This window comes from Entelurus aequoreus, linkage group LG22, assembly GCF_033978785.1.
Source record: "Entelurus aequoreus isolate RoL-2023_Sb linkage group LG22, RoL_Eaeq_v1.1, whole genome shotgun sequence".
Lineage (NCBI taxonomy): Eukaryota > Metazoa > Chordata > Actinopteri > Syngnathiformes > Syngnathidae > Entelurus > Entelurus aequoreus.
In genome coordinates, this window is record NC_084752.1 from 16085232 (window position 1) to 16105789 (window position 20558).

The 20558-nt window shown below is 37.5% G+C and overlaps 1 protein-coding gene across 3 annotated transcripts in view; it reads right to left on the reverse strand.

The window, feature by feature from the left end:
• Positions 1-20558, reverse strand: part of LOC133639773 (girdin-like) — a 53226-nt gene that overhangs the window by 18846 nt on the left and 13822 nt on the right. For all 3 annotated transcript variants that reach the window (XM_062033369.1, XM_062033370.1, XM_062033371.1), the window contains exons 6-20: positions 19295-19378; positions 18814-18954; positions 18561-18742; positions 14090-14171; positions 12795-12953; positions 11451-11597; positions 11193-11337; positions 7295-7924; positions 7010-7215; positions 4629-4823; positions 1813-1940; positions 1584-1725; positions 1332-1505; positions 966-1127; positions 601-878 (exon numbers count right to left, since the gene is read on the reverse strand). In XM_062033369.1, coding sequence (XP_061889353.1) covers positions 601-878; positions 966-1127; positions 1332-1505; positions 1584-1725; positions 1813-1940; positions 4629-4823; positions 7010-7215; positions 7295-7924; positions 11193-11337; positions 11451-11597; positions 12795-12953; positions 14090-14171; positions 18561-18742; positions 18814-18954; positions 19295-19378 — 2855 coding nt within the window. The remainder of the gene's footprint in view (positions 1-600; positions 879-965; positions 1128-1331; positions 1506-1583; positions 1726-1812; positions 1941-4628; positions 4824-7009; positions 7216-7294; positions 7925-11192; positions 11338-11450; positions 11598-12794; positions 12954-14089; positions 14172-18560; positions 18743-18813; positions 18955-19294; positions 19379-20558) is intronic.

The following is a 20558-nucleotide window of genomic DNA, read 5'->3' on the forward strand; positions in this document are numbered from 1 at the left end:
TAAACCATTTACTGTTTGGTAGCTTAAAATTAAACATCAATAACACTTGAAGAGGAAGAGCATTTATAGGGGTGAATTCAATATAGGAGTCTGTATATAGTATACCAGACTCACCAAAATATATTCTGGCAAATAATAACATACAGTTCATCTATACTACATGTATAGGTGCCAAACAGAGTAGGTGAAAAAGTAATATCACTGTCAGATGTACAATCCAAAACAGATGATCTAAAATGGTAAACGACCATCATTTTTTCTTGTTTAAAAAAAAAGTGTGACGAACGTGGTCCTGGACCTATGCTTGGAGATAAACTTTGTCAGCTATATGAATAAATATTAAATACATAAATATGAAATAGATTTGATTTATTTGTAAATACATCTGCTAAATTTAATTTATACATTGTATACACTGCTTGTCCACATTAGGATGGCAAATTTTACTTTGGGCTGGTCATCACAGGGCACATACAAACAAACAAATACTCACAGTAACATTCACACCTACAGACAATTTGGAGTGTCCAAATAGCTGACATTGCATGCTTTTCGAAAAAAATGTCTACTTAATTGTGAACCTTCCTCTGCTTCCCTTACCTGTCCTGCAGTGTACGATGCTCCAGCTCCAGTGTGCGATGGGCATTTTTCAAACAGCCATGTTTCCCCATCAGGACCTCGTACTCCGTAGCTTGCCGCTCATGAAGAGCCGCTAGCCGTTCATGGTCGCGTAATAGCTGCTCATTAGCGCCACGCAACCCTTTGAGTTCCCGCACAGCGCTGTCTTTCTCACTTTCTGTCCCTGCTTGCTGATGCTGCAGCTGAGCGTTTTGGGCCAACAGGGAGGCGCTCTGCGAGTTCAGTGTGGATTTTTCCACCTGACAAAAGCAAAACGCTCAGTTTATTTCAGCGCATATGGTTTTTCTGGCAATATTTTCAGAGAACATAGTGCGTTTTTCTCCTACCTGCAGGTTAGCATTGTGTGTCTGCAAAGCAGTGTTGTTCTCTTGCAGGGAGGCTGCTTGCCTCTGCAGGGCAAGGATCTGAGCCTGTTGACTGTCGGACTGACTCTCCAGCTGCTTCAGCTGGGCCTGCGTAGCCTGACGCTCTGTCCCCAGCGTTGCATTCTACATCAGAGAGGAAAGAGGTGATGACACGAACTGGCTTTAGTTAAGTGCAATTGCCGGAGAAAAGTTGGTGGAGTCTTTAGGACAAAACTGATCCATCTGGTTCATTTGGCTGCAACAAGCAAGTGTGAACCTCTACCAATGACACGCAGGATAAAATATTGTCCACGTTTGAAAAATGTCCAATGACAAACTTTATCTTACATTCCTCTCCACTTCAATCAGACGGTCTTTGAGCTTCAGCAGTTCTTTGGTTGTTTCTTGACTTTCCCGCAGCCATTCACTCACTGCCTTGCCGTTCTCGCTTGGTGGCGTAGAGCTTGATGCAGTTGATGCCTCCTCCTGCTTCTGTTGCAAGGCTTCATTGCGCAGCTTCACCTGTGTTGTGGAACGTAGATGAAACACTGGAACCTGGAAAAAACCATGTCAGCATAGTTTTGTCACAATGCGACTTACAGTTTTGAGCTCATGGCGAAGCTGCTGATTGAGTGAGGCGAATTCTTGCAAACGGGCCTCTAGGACAGCCATTTTCTCTTCTTTAATTTGAAAAGACCTTTTCACGGACAACTGCAACTCTGACTCCAGCATCTTGAACCTGCTGCATGGACAATAACACATATTACCACTTGAAAGTTGGGAGTCATATGTTTCTCATTTAATTTTAAATATTAGCAACACATGGCACCTGTCCGCTGAGTTGAGTTCCATTTGTTGTTTACTCTCTTGGTTGAGAAACTTTAACTCCTGCTCATGGGCCAGCCTCTCGAGTTCTGTATCTCTCTGCTGAGTCTTCAGTTTTTCACCAACAAGCTCCTACAAAAGTTATTTAGAAATAGTGAAAAAAATGTCTAAAATCATATGTCATTTTTGTTTATCTTTTAACAGCTGTATTCACAATATCATATCATCATTCATCAATCAAAGTTTATTTATATAGCTCTTAATCACAAGTGTCTCAAAGGGCTGCACAAGCCATAATACAAGATTATTTTTGTCCTCAAAGTGTTTCAAAGAATATATTCAGATACTTTACTATACAGTGGTACCTCAACTTAAGAGTGTTTTGAGATAAGCGCTGTCTCTCGGCTAATTGTTATGGTTTAAGTTTTGAGTGCCAACCATCCCCACCATTACTTGCGGTAGCAAATGTCACATTGAACCCAGTAAGATCTGGTCTTACTCGCTAGCATTAGCTTATAGCCAAAGATGGACATAGCTTTGTTTTCCAACCATGAAAGAAAGTGAGTGTGAAGAACAATGCTGAGAAGAAGAAGTAGATGGCTAATGCTAACGCAAAGGAGAGCGAGACGTTTGTTTCATAGAAAAAAACAATGTTGTCAGTGGTTTGGTTTTGTGGCAACAGCCATAGAACAAATGACTGCACGCTGCAAAGTTTGTTTAAAAAAGAAAGCAGCAGAGAAAACTTTTTCCAACATCTGAAACAAAAGCATCCAGTCGAAAGTTGGAAATGCAACTATTTACAAGGCAAACACGAACACAACAACAAACAAACTCCTGCTAAGAAGCAGCTTATTGTTGTAGAATAATTTACAAATGGTACCATGTATGATGAAAAAGAAGCACAGTTGAGAACAATCACTAAAGCGGTCGTTCTGGACGTCTCTAAAGATGTGGTGCCAAAACAGTCAAAAAGCCTGGTTTATCCACTTACTACATTTCAGAGACATGTCAATATCACATTTCAATCTACAGAATTGTTTTATTCAAGGCAGAAGATTTGAATGTTGTACTTTATCGATCTCCAATTGTGATGTTTATTTATTTGCATGCAATGATATGCTACGTTTTTGTTTACAGAATTATTTAATTCAATACAGAAATGTTGCTTTCTATAGGAAGCTCTATATTGAATAACTTTATTTGATTAGGACAATACAAATTGATCAACATATGAGCAAAAGCATCACAGTAAATATGCCAGATTTAGCTGTAATAGCTAAATTTGTTTAATCTGTAATCTGTTTATTTTTTTTATTATACAAAGTCCAATTGAAGTTGGTCCTAAAAAGAAACAACTGTATAAAGATTACAATTTTGCTAAGAGCAAGATGCAGTTTATAGTTTCTTTAAAATGTAAAGAAAATAATTGGAAACATTTTTTTTGTAAAAAAAAAAAAAAAATTTATTTTTAATTGGTTAGAATTTCTTTATGGTGTTTGGACTTTTTTCACAATATCCACAAAGTTCAGTGAGCTGGTTGTGTTATGTGTGACCATGTGTGTTGGCCTTTCTGTTAGTTGCATTTTTTTTTGCACCATGACTAGGGAAGGTTGTTTGGATTGTGTTATACAAGTAAATGTTGTGATATTATTTAAAAATACATTCAAAGGTCATTGATCTGATTTACTCACATCCATCCATTCATCCATCCATTTTGTACCGCTTCTCCCTAGTCCACAAAATGGCAGCAAATCTGTAGAATTCAGAGCCCGCCTGGTATTTAAGATTTATTTGAAAGCACTCCGTGGTGTGATGATTTATTGAACTAATGACGTCTCATCGTCGAAATTGAAAACATAACTCATGTCGTCTCGTGGGTCGTAGTTTGGACACCCCTGACATAGTGGATACTGCATGCTAAGAGATTTAAAAAATACACTGATAATCACAAGCATGTCCTCCCCATTGGATAATTGGGACACTAAGCATATTTTTTTTTTTAACCCAATCCTCGTTACAAAAATGTTCACGCTTTTTTTATTCGTATGAAACAATGTTTATACTTTTTAAATCAAACTTGATTTTATTTGATGCATGGTTTGTACTAAAACTAATTCATATGAAATAAGTTGTTCAATAATAAAAAGTTTTTGTGCAAAATTAAAAATGTAATAAAATTAAAACATTAATTTGCATATCTTTCCTGACACATCACTGGCCAGATTTTGATCCCAAAAGCGATTGTTTACCAGCCCAAGACTAGCGCTGCGAAACTCTGGGTACAATGTACGTTTTCAGGGAAATCTTCCATTATATTCTTATCAGTAATTGAGAAGGGATAGGAATATGTGTGTGATAAAATTTCATATGAAGCGCACTACTATTCATGAAATGACATTTTACATGCACTTATTCACGCAAAATGGGCCTCTCGCGGATTGTGGGAGAGGCGGCCCTGAACACAAGGATCTTGTATTAGATTTATTGTAATTACACTGTGCAAATCTCCCACCGTGGTTACAGTGAAACCAAGTGCTACATACGCTTCGTCATATTTTAGTAAGGAAAAAAAAGCATGTTCCTCAAGGTCACACGCGCCCCCTGGCATTGGCAAATTTGATTAGTACTGTAAAAACACTGTAGAAAGTGGAAATCTCAGCAAGATCTCATTTTTAAGCATAAGGTCAAAGATTGTTATTTTTTTACTAACAATTTATGTATTTTTTTCTTATCAGGCACTTTTATCTTAGACCTATGTTAAGTAATGTAATATACTCTTCTTGTTTAAACTTCCACTGTGCAGTAGAGTCTCCTTATTACCTCTCTAAGAGTGGTGAGGGTCTTCTGGTCAATAGCTGCTTGCTTGGTCAGTTCTCTGTTGTCTCTCTCCAGGCCTTTCACTCTTTCTGCTGTGTCCCTCAACTCCTCCACCTCCTTTGCCAGGCAGCGCAGCTCCCTTTCCAGGCTCGCCATGCAGACATTGCTGTTGTCTAAATTGGCTTCTTGGATTTCACTCTGTGAGCAGAAGATATCATTTTTTCCATTAGAAATAGGGGAGAATGGGTTTAGTTGTCACACTTTTTACATGTATTCTGAAATATTCAGGGGGGGGCTGGAGCCTATCCCATTATTACATTAAATTAAAGCTTGGTGTTGGCTTGAGATATATCTCTCTCATTTTATAACTATTTGTATCAAAGAGATAATTAACTATCAAAGACACTCTGACACATGCGGGAAACTTTACCGATCTATCAGATCCCGATCTAACAAAGGTCTTAACTCATTCTCTTTCTATGCCACATCAATGTGGAATGCGCTCCCAACAGGTATAAAAGAAAGGGCATCTCTATCCTTCTTCAAAACCGCAATAAAAGTACACCTCAAGGCAGCTACAACCTTAAACTAACACCCTCCCCGTATTGTTAATAATCAAATGTAAACAATCAAATCCAGATACTTTTTCTTATGCCTTCTGATCTCTCTCTCTCTCTCTCTCTCTCTCTCTCTCTCTCTCTCTCTCTCTCTCTCTCTCTCTCTCTCTCTCTCTCTCTCTCTCTCTATGTCCACTACTTGCTGTACATATCCTACCAAGTCAGACCTACACTGTTCCAATATCCATTTCTCTGTTCTCAATTGTTGATGACTGATGATAACAACCAAACCTAACCCCCTCCCCTCCACACCCCGGATTGTAAATAATGTAAATAATTCAATGTGATTATCTTGTGTGATGACTGTACTATGATGATAGTATATATCTGATAGTATATATCTGTATCATGAATCAATTTAAGTGGACCCCGACTTAAACAAGTTCAAAAACTTATTCAGGTGTTACCATTTAGTGGTCAATTGTACGGAATATGTACTTCACTGTGCAACCTACTAATAAAAGTCTCAATCAATCAATCAATTTACATGAACTTTCCCATATACCTGGGAAGATAAGGTACCCCCTATGTTTCAACCAAAAACTACCTGGGTAGATTTAGTTCTACATTAATTATTTTAGTTCCTAGTAGCGAGGTGGAACTTTGAGGAGTTCCCAGAAACTTTAGAGGGGCGGGTAGTGCTGCTGAACGCTGATGGGCTAAACAGAGCTGGGCTGTTTCTAAGACTATTCGAAGTTTCCCCCTTGTTGTTGGCAGCTAATGTTAGCATAGCAAGCATGACGCTGCTGATGCGGCTCCACACACAAGAGTGAGGGGCGGGGGGGATAATCGATATTATGCCTTGTGAATCGACATTGCTAAAAATTAAAATATATCGATCCATATTCAATGAAATCAATTATTTTGGCCAAATATAGCAATCACATAATTGCGATACTGATTGGTGGCTGATTGATCAGCAAATCCATAGTCCTCTCACCTGAAGTTCAACTGATTTACCTAGAGAAGACTATTTAGGTGAGTTTGGATTCCAACTCAAGGTCCTGAGTAGTCCTGAGTTCAATCCCGGGCTCAGGATCTTTCTGTGTGGAGTTTGCATGTTCTCCCCGTGACTGCCCCGCGACCCCAAAAAGGGACAAACGGTAGAAAATGGATGGTAGGTTGTGAGTTCAAACCCTGGCCGAGTCATACCAAAAACTATAAAAATGGGACCTATTACCTCCCTGCTTGGCACTCAGCATCAAGGGTTGGAATTGGGGGTTAAATCACCAAAAATGATTCCCAGGCACGGCCACCGCTGCTGCTCACTGCTCCCCTGACCCCCCAGGGGGTGATCAAGGGTGATGGGTCAAATGCAGAGAATAATTTCGCTACATTTAGTGTGTGACAATCATTGGTACTTTAACTTTAATTCTGGTGGTGAGATATAATGTGTGCGACAACCAACCCCTGTGACAACTAACCCCGTTCTCCGTCGTCCAAACTTTTTGACCCGGGGGCCGTATTGGGCTAAAAAAATTTGGCCAGGGCCCAAAGTTATATATATATATATATATATATATATATATATATATATATATATATATATATATATATATATATATATATATATATATATATATATATATATATATATATATATATATATATATATATATGTATGTGCATATTAAAATAATATAAAGGAGATATAATTAATATAATTGGATATTAAAAGTATGTGAAAGTTTGACTCCTGTTACAACTAACCCCGTTCTACCCTACTCAAAATATAGCAGATTGCAGTTAACAGAGGGGTCGACTTACCTGCTGGCGAAGTCGTCGATTTTCCTTCTCCAGCTTTCTTTTTTCCTTCTCTAGAGTTGTGGTTTCTTGTTCCAAACTCTGCTTCTCTGCTTCCATCTGATCCAGATGGCGCGCAGTAATCCTGAGTTCTTCTAAAGCGGCCCGGAGGCTATGATTGTTTGCCTCCAGCTCCTGAACCTCAGCCTCCAATCGCTGCACTTTTCGCTCTAAAAGGAATTTAAAATAAGAGACAAAATGTGGACATTCAAGGGGTTTCTTCAATCAAACTGTTTGAACAAAACCTACCAATGTTAGCAAGAGATGTTTGTAGTTGTTGATTAATGGAGTCCAGCATCCTGCACTTGCCCTCCAGTCGCTCTGTTTGCTTGTTGGCATAAGTGAAGCGGGCTGGCAGACTTGTGAAGGTGCCGTCATAGCTAGAGAGGCTGCTTCTTGAGCCAGGCGAGGGATCGTGTGCTCCCACAGAAGAATTGGCACAGTTTTCATAGATTTCCAGGCCAGGCAAAACTGCTTTAAAATGTTCTCCGCTCTCATCATCCTTGAACTGTTCGTTCCCTTGAACATTGGGAGCCGCAATAGCTGAACGGAGGTCTGCATGAACTCCCTCTGGTTCTTCTAGCTGGTATTTTGAATCTATTATAACTATCTTCTGATTTAGCAGACCTAGGCTGCTGTTCTGTTCAACTGAGCAGGGAATCATTAACCTAGTGTTTTCTTTTGTTGATGAGGCCCACTTGTCTGTGCTGCAGACCTTCTGATGGACACGGTCCTTGTCATTGTGGTGGATGTGTTTCCTGGACTGTGTTTTACTTCTGAGCTCCTCAACAGTTTTCAGGAGATGTTTGTTCTCTTTCTCCAATTTTAGCAGCCGACTGCGGATACGCTCACTCACTTCCTCACCTAAAGTCTGCTGCCCTTTAGACAAACACATAATGTCTCATGTTAAAGTTTGACATGGTTGAATTAAACATTTAATACGATATATTACAAAAATATAAACACAACCATTTCATCTTTTGTGAGCTTTTATGTACAATAAAGGCTTTGGGCAAAATCCCCTCAGCCTAAGCTAAGTCAACCCTGGATGTACGCTATGGTCATACAAAGTAAACTTTTTAAAAAGTCTCAAATTTTATTTTGTTGTAATATTAGTTCCACAATTTTGCCTGCAATATATGATTTCTATAGGTACTGTATATCTAATGTTGCGGTCATAGTTTGCAATCAAATTATGTGTCTATTTGCAGGCGGAAGGGTGGGGCTGTGCTTATTGTGCACTTTTTCATGCATGCAATTGCCAAGTTAAAAAAATGAAGAGTACTTTGGAACCACTGATTATCATTTGCATTCAAATAATGATTTTATTTCTCTCAAATTAAGCGATATGGTTTAAGTAGTACACGTTTATTTCAAACATGCATACGGTTACAATATGATATGTCACATATATACAGTTTCTCATAACAACATGTCCGAAAAGGAGTAGGAAGAAGCAGAGCTGATATAATCCTACACTTTTTCTACTTATAGCTATTACTAACACATTTGTTCACTTCCTGTTCTTAATGTGTACATAATTAAAATTTATGAATAACAATGTTCCCAATAAATAGATACATAAATTGTAATTCATATAATGAGATAAATATATTATCTAATTTTTCAATTAAGTTTAAAATGTTTTCTGAATTATTTTCTTTCTACTTGAATTTTGAACAGTTTCTTATACTGGATCATATTAGTACTTTGTTTGACTTATTATTCTAACTAACCTCTTTTGTAACACAGTCAGTGATTGAACTGTACTTTTATAGTTATTCCCCCATACACATTGCTTCCTGTTGATTAAGTAGCTTCTTACCAATTCCACATCAACCCTATGATGTCATACCGTTCTAATTTGTTAATTAAGACATTGTGATTAATTGTGCCAAATGCTTTTGACACTGAAACTGCACACTGTTTACCATCTATGGCATTGATAATCTCTACCGTTGTTTCGATTAATGCCTTGATGTTGAGATGCCTACTCTGTTTGTACCTTTTTATTGGTTCTCCGCAAGTGTTCCAGTTTCATTATTGAATATATCCAATCTGTTGTTGAATAGTTTTACAATAATTGTAGAAAAGTGTGGAAAGAATGTTAAATGCATTAGGAAATAGGGTCTATAGTTTGTACACTGGTGTTTGTAACGAGCCTTGTAAATTGGTACAACTTATGCTATTTTCATTTTGTTTAAGAATTAGCCTGTTTTTGTCATCCATGTTCCTCTTCCTGTTTTTTTCTGTCATAGATTGTGAAAACTGGTAGATGATCAATTATTAGCAGACCACTTGTAGTATTATTATCAAAATCATTAGTAAAAATATTATCAATATGCGTGGCAAAGTGTCCTGTGATTGTGCTTGGCCTTGTGATTTTAGGATATAAACTCATGCTATACATTGTATCTATGAAGTCATAGTCTTTTGCGTATTAGGGTTCAAGAGGTCAATGTTAAAGTCACCACATAAGGAAATTACTTTTTGATTAATTTCAGTAAAGGTTGCATTAATCCAGTTTTCAAACATTTCAATACATGACTTAGGTGTTCTATATATACAGCTGATAAATAAGTTTTTGCTTTTTTCATGACATATTTTAATGGTTATATGGTTCTAAAATATCAGTTACACTCTGTGTTCTGTCACACTGCCTGGTTGCCGTGCCTTCTCCTCTCTCTTTTGCCCTGTCTCTCTAGATGAGGGATGTCAAACTCATTTTAGCTCAGGGGCCACATGGAGGAAAATCTATTCCCACGTGGGCCGGACGTGTAAAATCATGGCATCATAACTAAAAATACAACTATGACAACTTCAGATTGTTGTCTTTGTTTTACTTCGGCCCAAAATAGAACAAGCATATTCTGAAAATAATCCTCTTGACAAAACCTTTCAAGTTAGTTGAAAATTCTGCGGGGAAAAAATGGTGCCGTGTCAAAAACACCATGAATAACACAATGAACTTAATCTCAGTGTATCTCCGAAGCAAATAAACTCTAAGTCGCAGCCCATCTAGGATTGAACAAAAAACGAAATAAAGCATAAAGAAAAACTCTTCTATATATCAACTACCTCATTTGTCATTTCCACATATTAATCCTGTGCTAACTCAACAAACCATACAAACTGAGGTAGAAACTATTCAAGAGGGTTGAGTTACTCCCTGCCTTCTAGGCATCACTGTGTATCGATAGAAAAATAAAAGCTGTGCAATGTGTGAACAATTTCAACAATAAAAACTTAAAAGACAGAAAGTATTGCAGTAAATCACACATTGTTCACTTTCTTTAAATTTGCACAGAAAACATTCATTTTCTATATCAATGTGCAATGTCTCATGCTGCATTTTAATTAGGGTTACCAAGTGTTTATTTTACTTCTGTTTGTTTTACGATGGGTCGAGGGGAGGAGTCGCAGCCCCACTTTAGCGTGTACCTCTTGTTTGGTATACTTGCTCGCCCCGGTATGAACTATTTGCTTGCCTAACAGAATTACTATTGCGACATCCAGTGGAGACAATTAGAACAGCAGTTTCTTAAATTTAAAAATGCAGCTCAATTTTACACTTAGCAAACTCGTCTCGCGGGCTGCATTGAACTTGTTCGCAGGCCTGATCCGGCCCACTGGCCGCATGTTTGACATCCCTGCTCTAGATGTTCTATGGCGACTTGCAGAGCGTTTAATTTGCATATTTCAACAACTCCGTATCTTGCGCCAATCACAGCTTAATTGGAGGTGTCAACCCGACTACTGAGATCAATCTGTGTGGTCAGAAACATTTTAAAACTGTCCCAAACTCCCGCAGCTTGACCTCCGCATGGCTACAGGTTGCAAGCCAACTGCTTTGAGTTGCAGTGGAGCTAACAGCACTTTTTTCAGCAAATCCGTGCCTCCCACTGGACCAAAAGCAGCTTGAAAATGTCAGCACACTTTCCTATAGCTGTAATCACAATCAGCGGTGAGGAAAACCTAACAAATATTTTTTTTAAACCCGGTAGCAAAAGCAGAGCTTCTTTCTTTGTGTCCTCAACCGTTGACCGAAAGTGACGAGTGATGAAAGTTAAGGAATGTATTTTTTTATCACCTTGAAAGGTGGGTATATCCAATTATCTGATCATTTCATCCAAATGGCTGCTCTTACCATGAGAATTATCAGTGGTCTTGGAAAGCTGCTCTAACTCCCATCCCAGGTGTTGGGACTCATCCATGCTCCTTCTCTGTGCCAAACACAGTGTCAAGTTTTCGTCCTGCAGCTCCTCGATGCGCTTAAGATCTGCTTCTCTTTCCTAAAGTCAAGACACCAAGTGGATTTCCAAACATTTAACCATAATGCAATTGTGTAGAAGAAGCTTATTTCATATCGACATTAGTTACATCCTATTTTGTGACGATTACTAACTTGTTCCATGTCGTGAAGCCGGGCCTTGAAGAGAAGACCATGTTTTTCTAGCTGGTGGATTTTATCTGAGCGTACCCGCCAGCCTGCCAGCTGATCCTCCAACATCTCCTTTGTCTCATGGAGCACTCTGTTGTCCTCTTTGAGTTCCTGGGGATACCGCAGGTCCAAAAAAATAATAATACAAAATTATATTCAAGTTTAACTTTTAACATTCACTATAAAAGGTCATCAGTGAAAGTCATAAATAATCACAGTTTCAATGCTTTTTTAGTTCCAATTTGCTATTTACATGCATGTAAAAGAGCATATACTAAATATTATTTCTCTCAAATTCACTTCACAAATATTTATGCATAGTGCGCACACTATAATAGAATATTATGAATGTAATGTAGCATTTTTTCCCCATCTTATAGTTTAAGAGCATATAGGCAAATATGCAGTTAACTACACAATGAGGGCATATCAAATTATATTATTTTATCATAAAATACTTCAATATGAAGTTAGTTCAGTGCTTCTGAACACTGTTTAATCTTTAAAGAACTTGCACATGTCTTTTACTGTGAATAATCATGTTTTTATCGCTACTGAGCATTTTAAGTTACAGATTATCCAATACCTATGCCAAATCGGGATTTTTGAAATGGTACCCGAACTTGTGCCTAAAAAGAAAAACATGAACAGAATAGTATAGAATAGTAATTTCAATATTTCAAAAATAAAAATAAAAGTTTAACAATGTGAAATAAAAATTACAACAAAGTGTCATTGTTATCAAAGCAAAACCAGCAGCAATACTTTACAGTACTTTTTGTGCATTTTGCACAATTCAGGCAGGAAATGAATGATATTTAATTGTGGTGGGTTTAGTCTACCGTTACAACAGTGTTTTTTATTTAGTCCTACACGCAAGAGTCGTGTGTTATTTGAACAAAATAAAGTTACTAACAAGATGTTACTTACACAATATCACCTTTAAGCACTTGTTGCAGGTTGGTGAGTTTGCATTTTTTGAGGTAGGTACAACCAAACTTTCGAGCATTTCAGCCTGAGCATCTTAGCTAAATACTTGTCAAAAAACACAGTGTCATATGAAACACTTCATGAGAGTTGATAAATATTCGACAATTTATGTTTAAGTGGCGCTGAAATCCAAAACCACTGTTACTACCGGTTACCACCATTATGGTACAGTGTTTTGGCACCAAGTCAGCTGGTATAGGCTCCAGCTCACCCACAACCCTATTGCTAATGATTATCAAGCTTTCTGTCTTTTTCTAAAGTTTACTTCAATCTAAGGGAAATGGAAAAGTAGGATCCGTATATTTATAGTGAATGAACCTCCACTTTGGCCTTGTAGAACTCTATCTTGTGCAGTTGCTCCCTGTACCGTCCAACCTCGCTCTCCAACTTGTCTGCTTTGATTGCTTGCTCTCTCAGAGCGTCCAGCTCGTCGCGGTAGGTACGGGCTGCCCGGGCGTCCACGAGCAGCTGCAGATTCTGATGAATGATAGAACAATTGATTTCAAAATGAAACAGATACAATGATGAAAATTTCACTTATATTGGTAAATTTATAGGATCTACAACAAGTGTAGCTGGAATAGGCTCCAGCCCCCCCCGCAAACCCGAAAGGGACAAGCGGTAGAACATGGATAGATTAATAGAAATAAAACTTCTGCCAGATCCCAGTGTGTCTGCGGATTGTTTAAAATACACATTCTCCATAAGTAGTTTTGGGGCATGAACAAGTTTATGTTGAATTTATGTCATGTTTTGCTTTGTCTAAAATACGGGTGCAACAATCATTATTTCTGTTACTTCGATTAATTGTTTATTAAGTGTAACAAATAAAACATTGTAAAATCTGCACCTCACGGAGTACCTGGAACTGTAAATACCTGGACACAGTTTCGGCCACTGCAATAGAGCGCACATGATCTGTGTGGCAGCAAAAAGGCTGTTTTATTTTATTTTATCAATGCATACATGTTAAAAGTGCAATTTTCCTTTTTTTCTCTTTCTAGAGATGTACCAAATAATAATATAAATCCATTTAATAAAGTCAAATACAAATAAAGCAACAAGAGAAGTATCCCACACTTCTCTTTTGTAAAGTACAGCCGATATCGCATCTACAACAATATGATTTGCCTGTGTAGCTGGACAGGAAAAAATAAAAAATAAATATAAAACATTTTTATAGTGCAATTTTACGGTTTATGATGTCAATTTACTTGAATTTTTTTAAATTTCCAAGTAAAAAAAACATTGTGCATTTCAACAATTTTTTTCTAAAATACGCATTAATGCCATAAAGTGTGTTTTATCCGATTACTCGTTTAATGGAACAAACTAATCGATAGCTGCCGCCCTTGACTAAACTAAATTAACAAGATTAACACTAATACTTACATTGCTAACTCATGCTGCCAAACTAGGCTGCAAAGCTTGATTAAACAAAAGCTTGATCTCCTGTTCAAATGCCAACGTTAATCTGCACTGAATAAGTGATTTAAATTGCAACCGGTAAACACAGTTCTGCAATCTGAGTGCGGTGTGTATTAAGCTGTGTAATCTGCAGTGAGGGTCAGAAAGTTAGAGCGTGTGTTAGAAGAAGACTTTGGACTTCAAACCTCCTGCTGCATCCTCTTCAGCTCTCCCTCCATGTTCTCTAGCTCGTGTCGGCTGTCTAACATCTGTTCACTCTTCTCTTCTCTGCAGGATGGACACATAGTGCAGAGACACAAACAATAAGATGCACTTCTCACCTATTTACTGTGATAACAATTCAATTCTAATGTATTTTCTTTGAAATAGATTAATATACTTGTGTGAAGTTCAAAAAACAGCCCCTTTGCTTAACAAGAGACTTGTTTAGAAGCATGGAATTTCCAAGTCAAAAGCACAAATAATTTGAAAAAAATATTTTAGGCCCTTAATATAAATGAAATGATCAGATCAAAGACACTGTGACATATTTGTGTCTGACTGTCCCTACAAGTGAGGATAATACAATGATGAGAGGGAGATTATGGACAGCAGCCTCAGAAGAGATCTTGAGATCAAGGTTAGTGTGCACGTGCATGCACTCTAGTCGGGGAACAGAACCAATGTGGGTCAGTGGTATAGTAGCACCGCCATGGAACTTGCCAGGCAGGCATTAATGTGGGTCAAACTCCCCGGGGACATATTTTATCCTGTAGTGTCTCTCTCATGTAGCCTCTACTGGAAGGTCTCCAGAGAAGGGACCGCTTAAGTACCAGCCACCCATGTCCACCACATGAGACATTTTCTATGTATAATATTTTTCTAAATATTTTCTAGGTTGCTTTGCAATGGCATAATTCCACCAGATGTATTTTGTAGAATGAAAAAAAATGCTATGTTGCTATAAAAGGGACTATGTGCTTAACATGTAAAGTGGTACCTCGGTTTTACAGAGGAAAGTTTCAATCTTTCGAATAACTTTATAGGAAACAAATGTAGTCATTCTTGCTACTTGTGTACTGTACACAGAGGTGTATTTGTTTCATTGGTTTCTTAGAATTTTTAACTGCTGCCATCTTTCTAATTCAAGTTAAACGTGTGTGTTTTTACCCTGTATGATCTGTAAGGATACTTTCACTCTACATTGGCTGGAACCTCTTAGTTCATTAAAATGCGGCCTGCCCAGGGAGGCACAGCCGTTGAAGAAATATAAAGTAAACCCTTCTGTTCCGTCTTGTTTTGTCAAATGTTTTAAGAATATATATTGCTGTTGCATTGATTATGGTTTGTTATTTGTTGACTGTGATATCATTTTGAATCTAATCAATCCACTTTATTTATATAGCATAATTAAAAAACAAAAACAATAAAAGTTTCACAATTTTGGACGCTTTATGGACAATATACAATTTTCCGATGTGAAATTAGTGTTAGCTTAGTAAGATAGTTTACAGTAGATTGTTCATCATACCCATTTTGTGGTGTTTTTATAATTCATTTAATTTTATTACACAACATAATACACATACTTGTGTGTGTAATTATCTGTTGTGTATGTCTTTCTTTTAAGCATCCTTTCTGCTTGCATGTTCTCGGTTTTACCCTTTTTTACGGTCAATAAACCTGTGGACAAAATGACTTTTTCGAAGTAATGGATCCAGTAAAAGGTGTTAGTGTAAAGCCAAGATATTTGTACATATTGAGGGTGGCACACCTCCTTTCCAAACTGCTCGTCTAACTTTAGTTATTTAATGTATTAATTTCTCTTAGGAGGTCTCAATTTGCCGTACATTAAAAACTCCTGGTCTAATGAATTAAAATACTTAAGTTTTTTGTTAGTACGCCATTCCAAAAGGTCAGCCCAAGACCAAACTGTACGAAAACCGAAAAAAAGTCCATAGGCGATAAAAACAAATTAAAATTAATCCATTCCAGAAACCCAAAAATATATTAAAAAAAATAAATAAAATGTATGTCATGTTTCACATGACACAGACTTATGTTTTGTAATTTCTTAGCTTTGGTCACATTTCCTTCACAGCGCTTTTAATTTGTTCCTTAGGACCTGTATGGCTCAGTAAGATGCTTATTGCACCTTAATTTTGAGTGCTTGTTCCTCACGAGGGATTCTTTGTTTGGGCACTTGATTCCACAGATTGATAAGTGGGCAAACTGACTAGTTTGTTATGCACAATATTTGGCTGTATGATAACCGACACAGCATACAAAAGCCAGGGCAGAATTTGGGTTGAAAACCCACAAAAAAGGAAAGTGGCACAACTGTACATGCTGACTGGCATCACGAGTAATCAGTGGAGCTGCTATGATTGGCATTTTTTTTCCTACAAAGACACAACAATCAACCCCCAAAAAGTCAGCCATTGACAAACAAAACAAAATAGCCACAACAACAAGAGTTATACATGCCAAATAATAGGCATGGTATATAGGCAATAGGGATGGTAAAATATATCCTTACGGCAATACATCATAATACTTTTTTCTAAAGATGTATTGATTTTTATTATCGTGATATCGATTACATTTTTTTCTTTTTTTAAAGTCATGTTTTGGGTCAATTGTAATTTAAGGACAACTTCCGCACCTTCGCTTACAATATGTCGCTGTACTGTAACCTCGCTGTCTGACGTTCGTGGTGAGGAAGGCAGAAAAGAAGTCAACAGCTAAAGGGAAACTGAACTTTTTTTGGAATTTGGCCCTTTTGTTCACAATCGTTATGAGAAACAAGAAGACAGATGTATTTAATGTAATATAACTTGGAAATAAAAGTCTGCTTACAATAGAGTTATAAGGAGGTCCTCTATTCCGGCCATTAAGCCCTCTAAATAACCATCCAAAAAGCACCAACAACACCCCATTTACATTTCGTGACCTGAGAATTTAACCAAACATAAGTGATATTGTTATTATAAGCGCTAACGCAGATTAACTATTTTTAGTGGCATATTATCACAGAGATCCAGCAAGCTTGTTGCTGCTATATTGATGTCATGAACTATAAAAAAGTTTATTCTAGATCATAAATAATGCCTCTCACCTTGATAGTAGAAGGATGGGGACATAAGCCGACAAGTTCGTTTGGCGAGAAAAACACGAAAAGACGCTTAGGTCCATGCCCCCTTTTTCTTCGTGAGGATACCATTAGAGTTTTATACACATTATGTAAGTACATATGTAATGTAGTAACAGGCACATGTATAATAACATTTCATATTTACATATTTTGATCATTTTAAGCATTTGCAACACATGGATTTCCAAAAACGCATCACAACGTTTGCTTTTTTTTTCTCTTCATCACTGAACATTAGTCACTACAAAATTTATGAGAGACAACAAACATAATAAAGTATCACTTACTGTGCAATGTCTGCTGTCATTAGGATGCCGACTGCTGCAATGTTCATATATTCCCATTTTGATGAAGAATGTGTCATAATCCTCGCGAAGAAACGGGGTGGGTGCACTTTTCGTGTCTTTCTAGCCAGTTCCAGGTCCTACATGGCTGTCACAGTGTCCCAACTTGTCGGATTACCTACTCAGACGTCTTCTTTGCAGGTGAGATGCATGATTTATGATCTACATTAAACTTACAGAGAGCATGGAAGCGAGGAAGCAGCAGACCACTCGATGATGTAAACATAGGCACACAAGCTTGTGATCACGGCGCCACTATAAATAATTTGTCTCTGTCAGCGCTTATAATAACAATATCACTAATACTTGGTTAATATTTAAGTCAGGAAATATAAATGGAGTTTTGTTGGCGGTTTTTGAATGGTTATTTATTGGATTTATGAGTGAAATAGTGGAGCTCCCATTGGCTAATATTTAGATTGCATTAAAAAAAAATCCAATTCGTCCGCATGTATGTCTTTCAAAATGAGTGTGAACGACAGGCAACATTCCAAAAATAGTGCAGTTCCCCTTTAAGGGGCTGATTAAAACGAATTCAGTTGATGCATTTTGGTGTCCTTTAGTATTTAAAAAAAAATGACGTCCGTTTTTATTCACATCTAATCAGCATGAAAAAAAGATAAGAAAAAAAATTTGGTGCCAATGTAGATACATTACACGACTGCTTCTAAAATGCCATAAAAAGGGGTAGATGTCTCCTGCTTGTTTGAAAACATGGCAAAACACCGCAAGTAGGAGCATGATAACATGAATTTGCAGTAAATGAAAGTGGCTCTGTGGTGATGCCCCATATAGTGCACGCAAAATCCTCATTTAAACATCATCACTTATCAATTGCACTCGCTGTGTTAGTAAATCGCACGCAACCCGGCCACTAATAGTACACACTATTTCATTGTTAGCACTAGCTTTTTAGTGCGTGGTATTTGGATCTTAATAAATCAGGCCCCACATGTTCATCTCCATGCACACTTAATAACATCATACTCAAAGAATATAATAGTTACTACTTTTAAAATTGTATCAGTTTTTTTAAATATACTATATATAGAAGTCAAACGGGTGACAATATATGCTATCCGTTGGAGAACTATTTGAAGCCCAACTCAACTCTTAAGAGCATTCTTGTATTATAAGTCCGGATAAAAAGGGTTTGATCTTCATCCGCTAGATACTCACAGCTCTTGTCTAAGTCGTCTGATCTTGGCCTTAGAATCGGCAAGTTCCACTACTAAGTGCTGCTGAGCACCAGTCTGCTGCTGCTGTTGCATACAGGATGGGTACACGGTGCATGGCGAACTGGATGGGATTGACAGCATGCTCACCACACCTTCCCTTTCCTGTGTTAGCTCTGCAATAGTCTACAAAAACAAAGACATATAAAACAGGTTACAATGTTGATTATATTTGGTGAAAAATATATACATCCTACTTCCAGATGGGTGTCCCTCTGGTCGAGAAGGCGTTGAAGATGTATGGCCATATTCTTTGACAGGACCTCCAGCTCGTCTGTGGGCAGCCCACTGGACTCCAACCAGTGGAGGTCTAGTAGCTTGTCCGGACAGTGGGTTAGCTACCAATGTGGATACACAAAATCATTGGACTCTCTTTCATTTGACTCATAACTTCTGCAAGTAGAACATTTTTACCGAAACAGTGTACATTCATCCTATTGATGATTTGTTTTAATATATAGAGCTACCGGTACATTGTCTTGATCATTGTTAAATGGTTATTAATTTTAAGACCAAGGACTGATGGCCGAATTGTGATGCCATATCGTTTCTATGTCTGTAATTGATATACCTGTATTATAAATGCCATTTTTATTTACACATTCCATAAAAAGCTGCCTTACATATTGTAGAAATATGGTTGAGTGACTTGTCGGACCATGAAACATAGATAGATACCTCTTGAATATGTAGTGCGATAGCTGCCTTTGTGTCGAAGTCCAGTGTCTGGATTCTCTCAATGTACTCCTGCTTTTTCTCACACTGAAAATGAAACAACAAATTGCTCATAGAGGCTGTTCATGATAAATATTGAAGATTTAAAAGATTACAGAAGCAATGAAGTCTGGATTTACTGTAGACTAGTTAGTGTATGTATACAGTGTTTCCAACAAGACTGCAATACAATGTGTTAGTGAGTTGCAGGGTGTGGGAGGGGTTCTAGATGACAGCATTTTCTGTTTTGTATAATTGGCCGTGACGCATGTGCACGTAATTTTTTTGAAAGGGTTAAAAAAAGACATTATACATATTCAAAAACAAATCGTTAGCATTGGTTCCAAGTGCCATTTCAGCTTTTTCACGTTTTATATTGTCTTTTGCCTACATTTTTCCTGTTTCTTTGTCTATTTTATTTCTACAATATTTACAAATATTTTGTGACCGCTTGTGTATGATTACATAGTAAATGCATGGTGCAAGAAACACTTTCAGCCTGATTTACCAAGATCCAAACATCACGCGCAATACAGCATGTGCGGTCTTCAAAATCTATGAATGGGCGTGTTGCGTGTGATCTACTAACATTGCCTGTGCAATTGTAAAGTGGTGCAGACCGACTTATTCAAATCAGAATTTTGCGTGTACTATACGAGGCATCACCACAGAGACACTCTCATTTATGGCAAATTCATGTTAGTATGCTACTTCCTGTGGCGTTTATGTTTTAAAACAAGCATGAGACATTTACCACTTTTTATGGCCATTTTAGAAGCAGTGCATCTACAATGACACCACTTTTTTCTTTTTTTTTACAGCGGAAGGTACGCTCATTGGGGTGAGGCTGCACTTTACTCCGCTCAAGATGCAAAACATGCATACTTAAAGAAGTTTTTCCTTTCATGTAAGAAACATTTTATTAATATATATTCTATGTGAAAAAAACGAAAGTCATTACAAGAATACTAAAGGACACCAAAATGCATCAATTGACTTTGTTTAAATCAGCCCCATGATAAAATGATGTTGCTGAATAGACAATATTTCTAATATTTTTTTATTTCTGACTGTCCAAAATGCTGACACACAGACGTAGGACGGAGGATTCTCACTGTCCATTTGAACATGAGCGCTAATCCTGCATCCTTCTCCCAGTATTGTGAACGTTTTGACGATCAGGATCTATTTAGCATATTATTGAAGACAGAGACACAAAATGGATTGC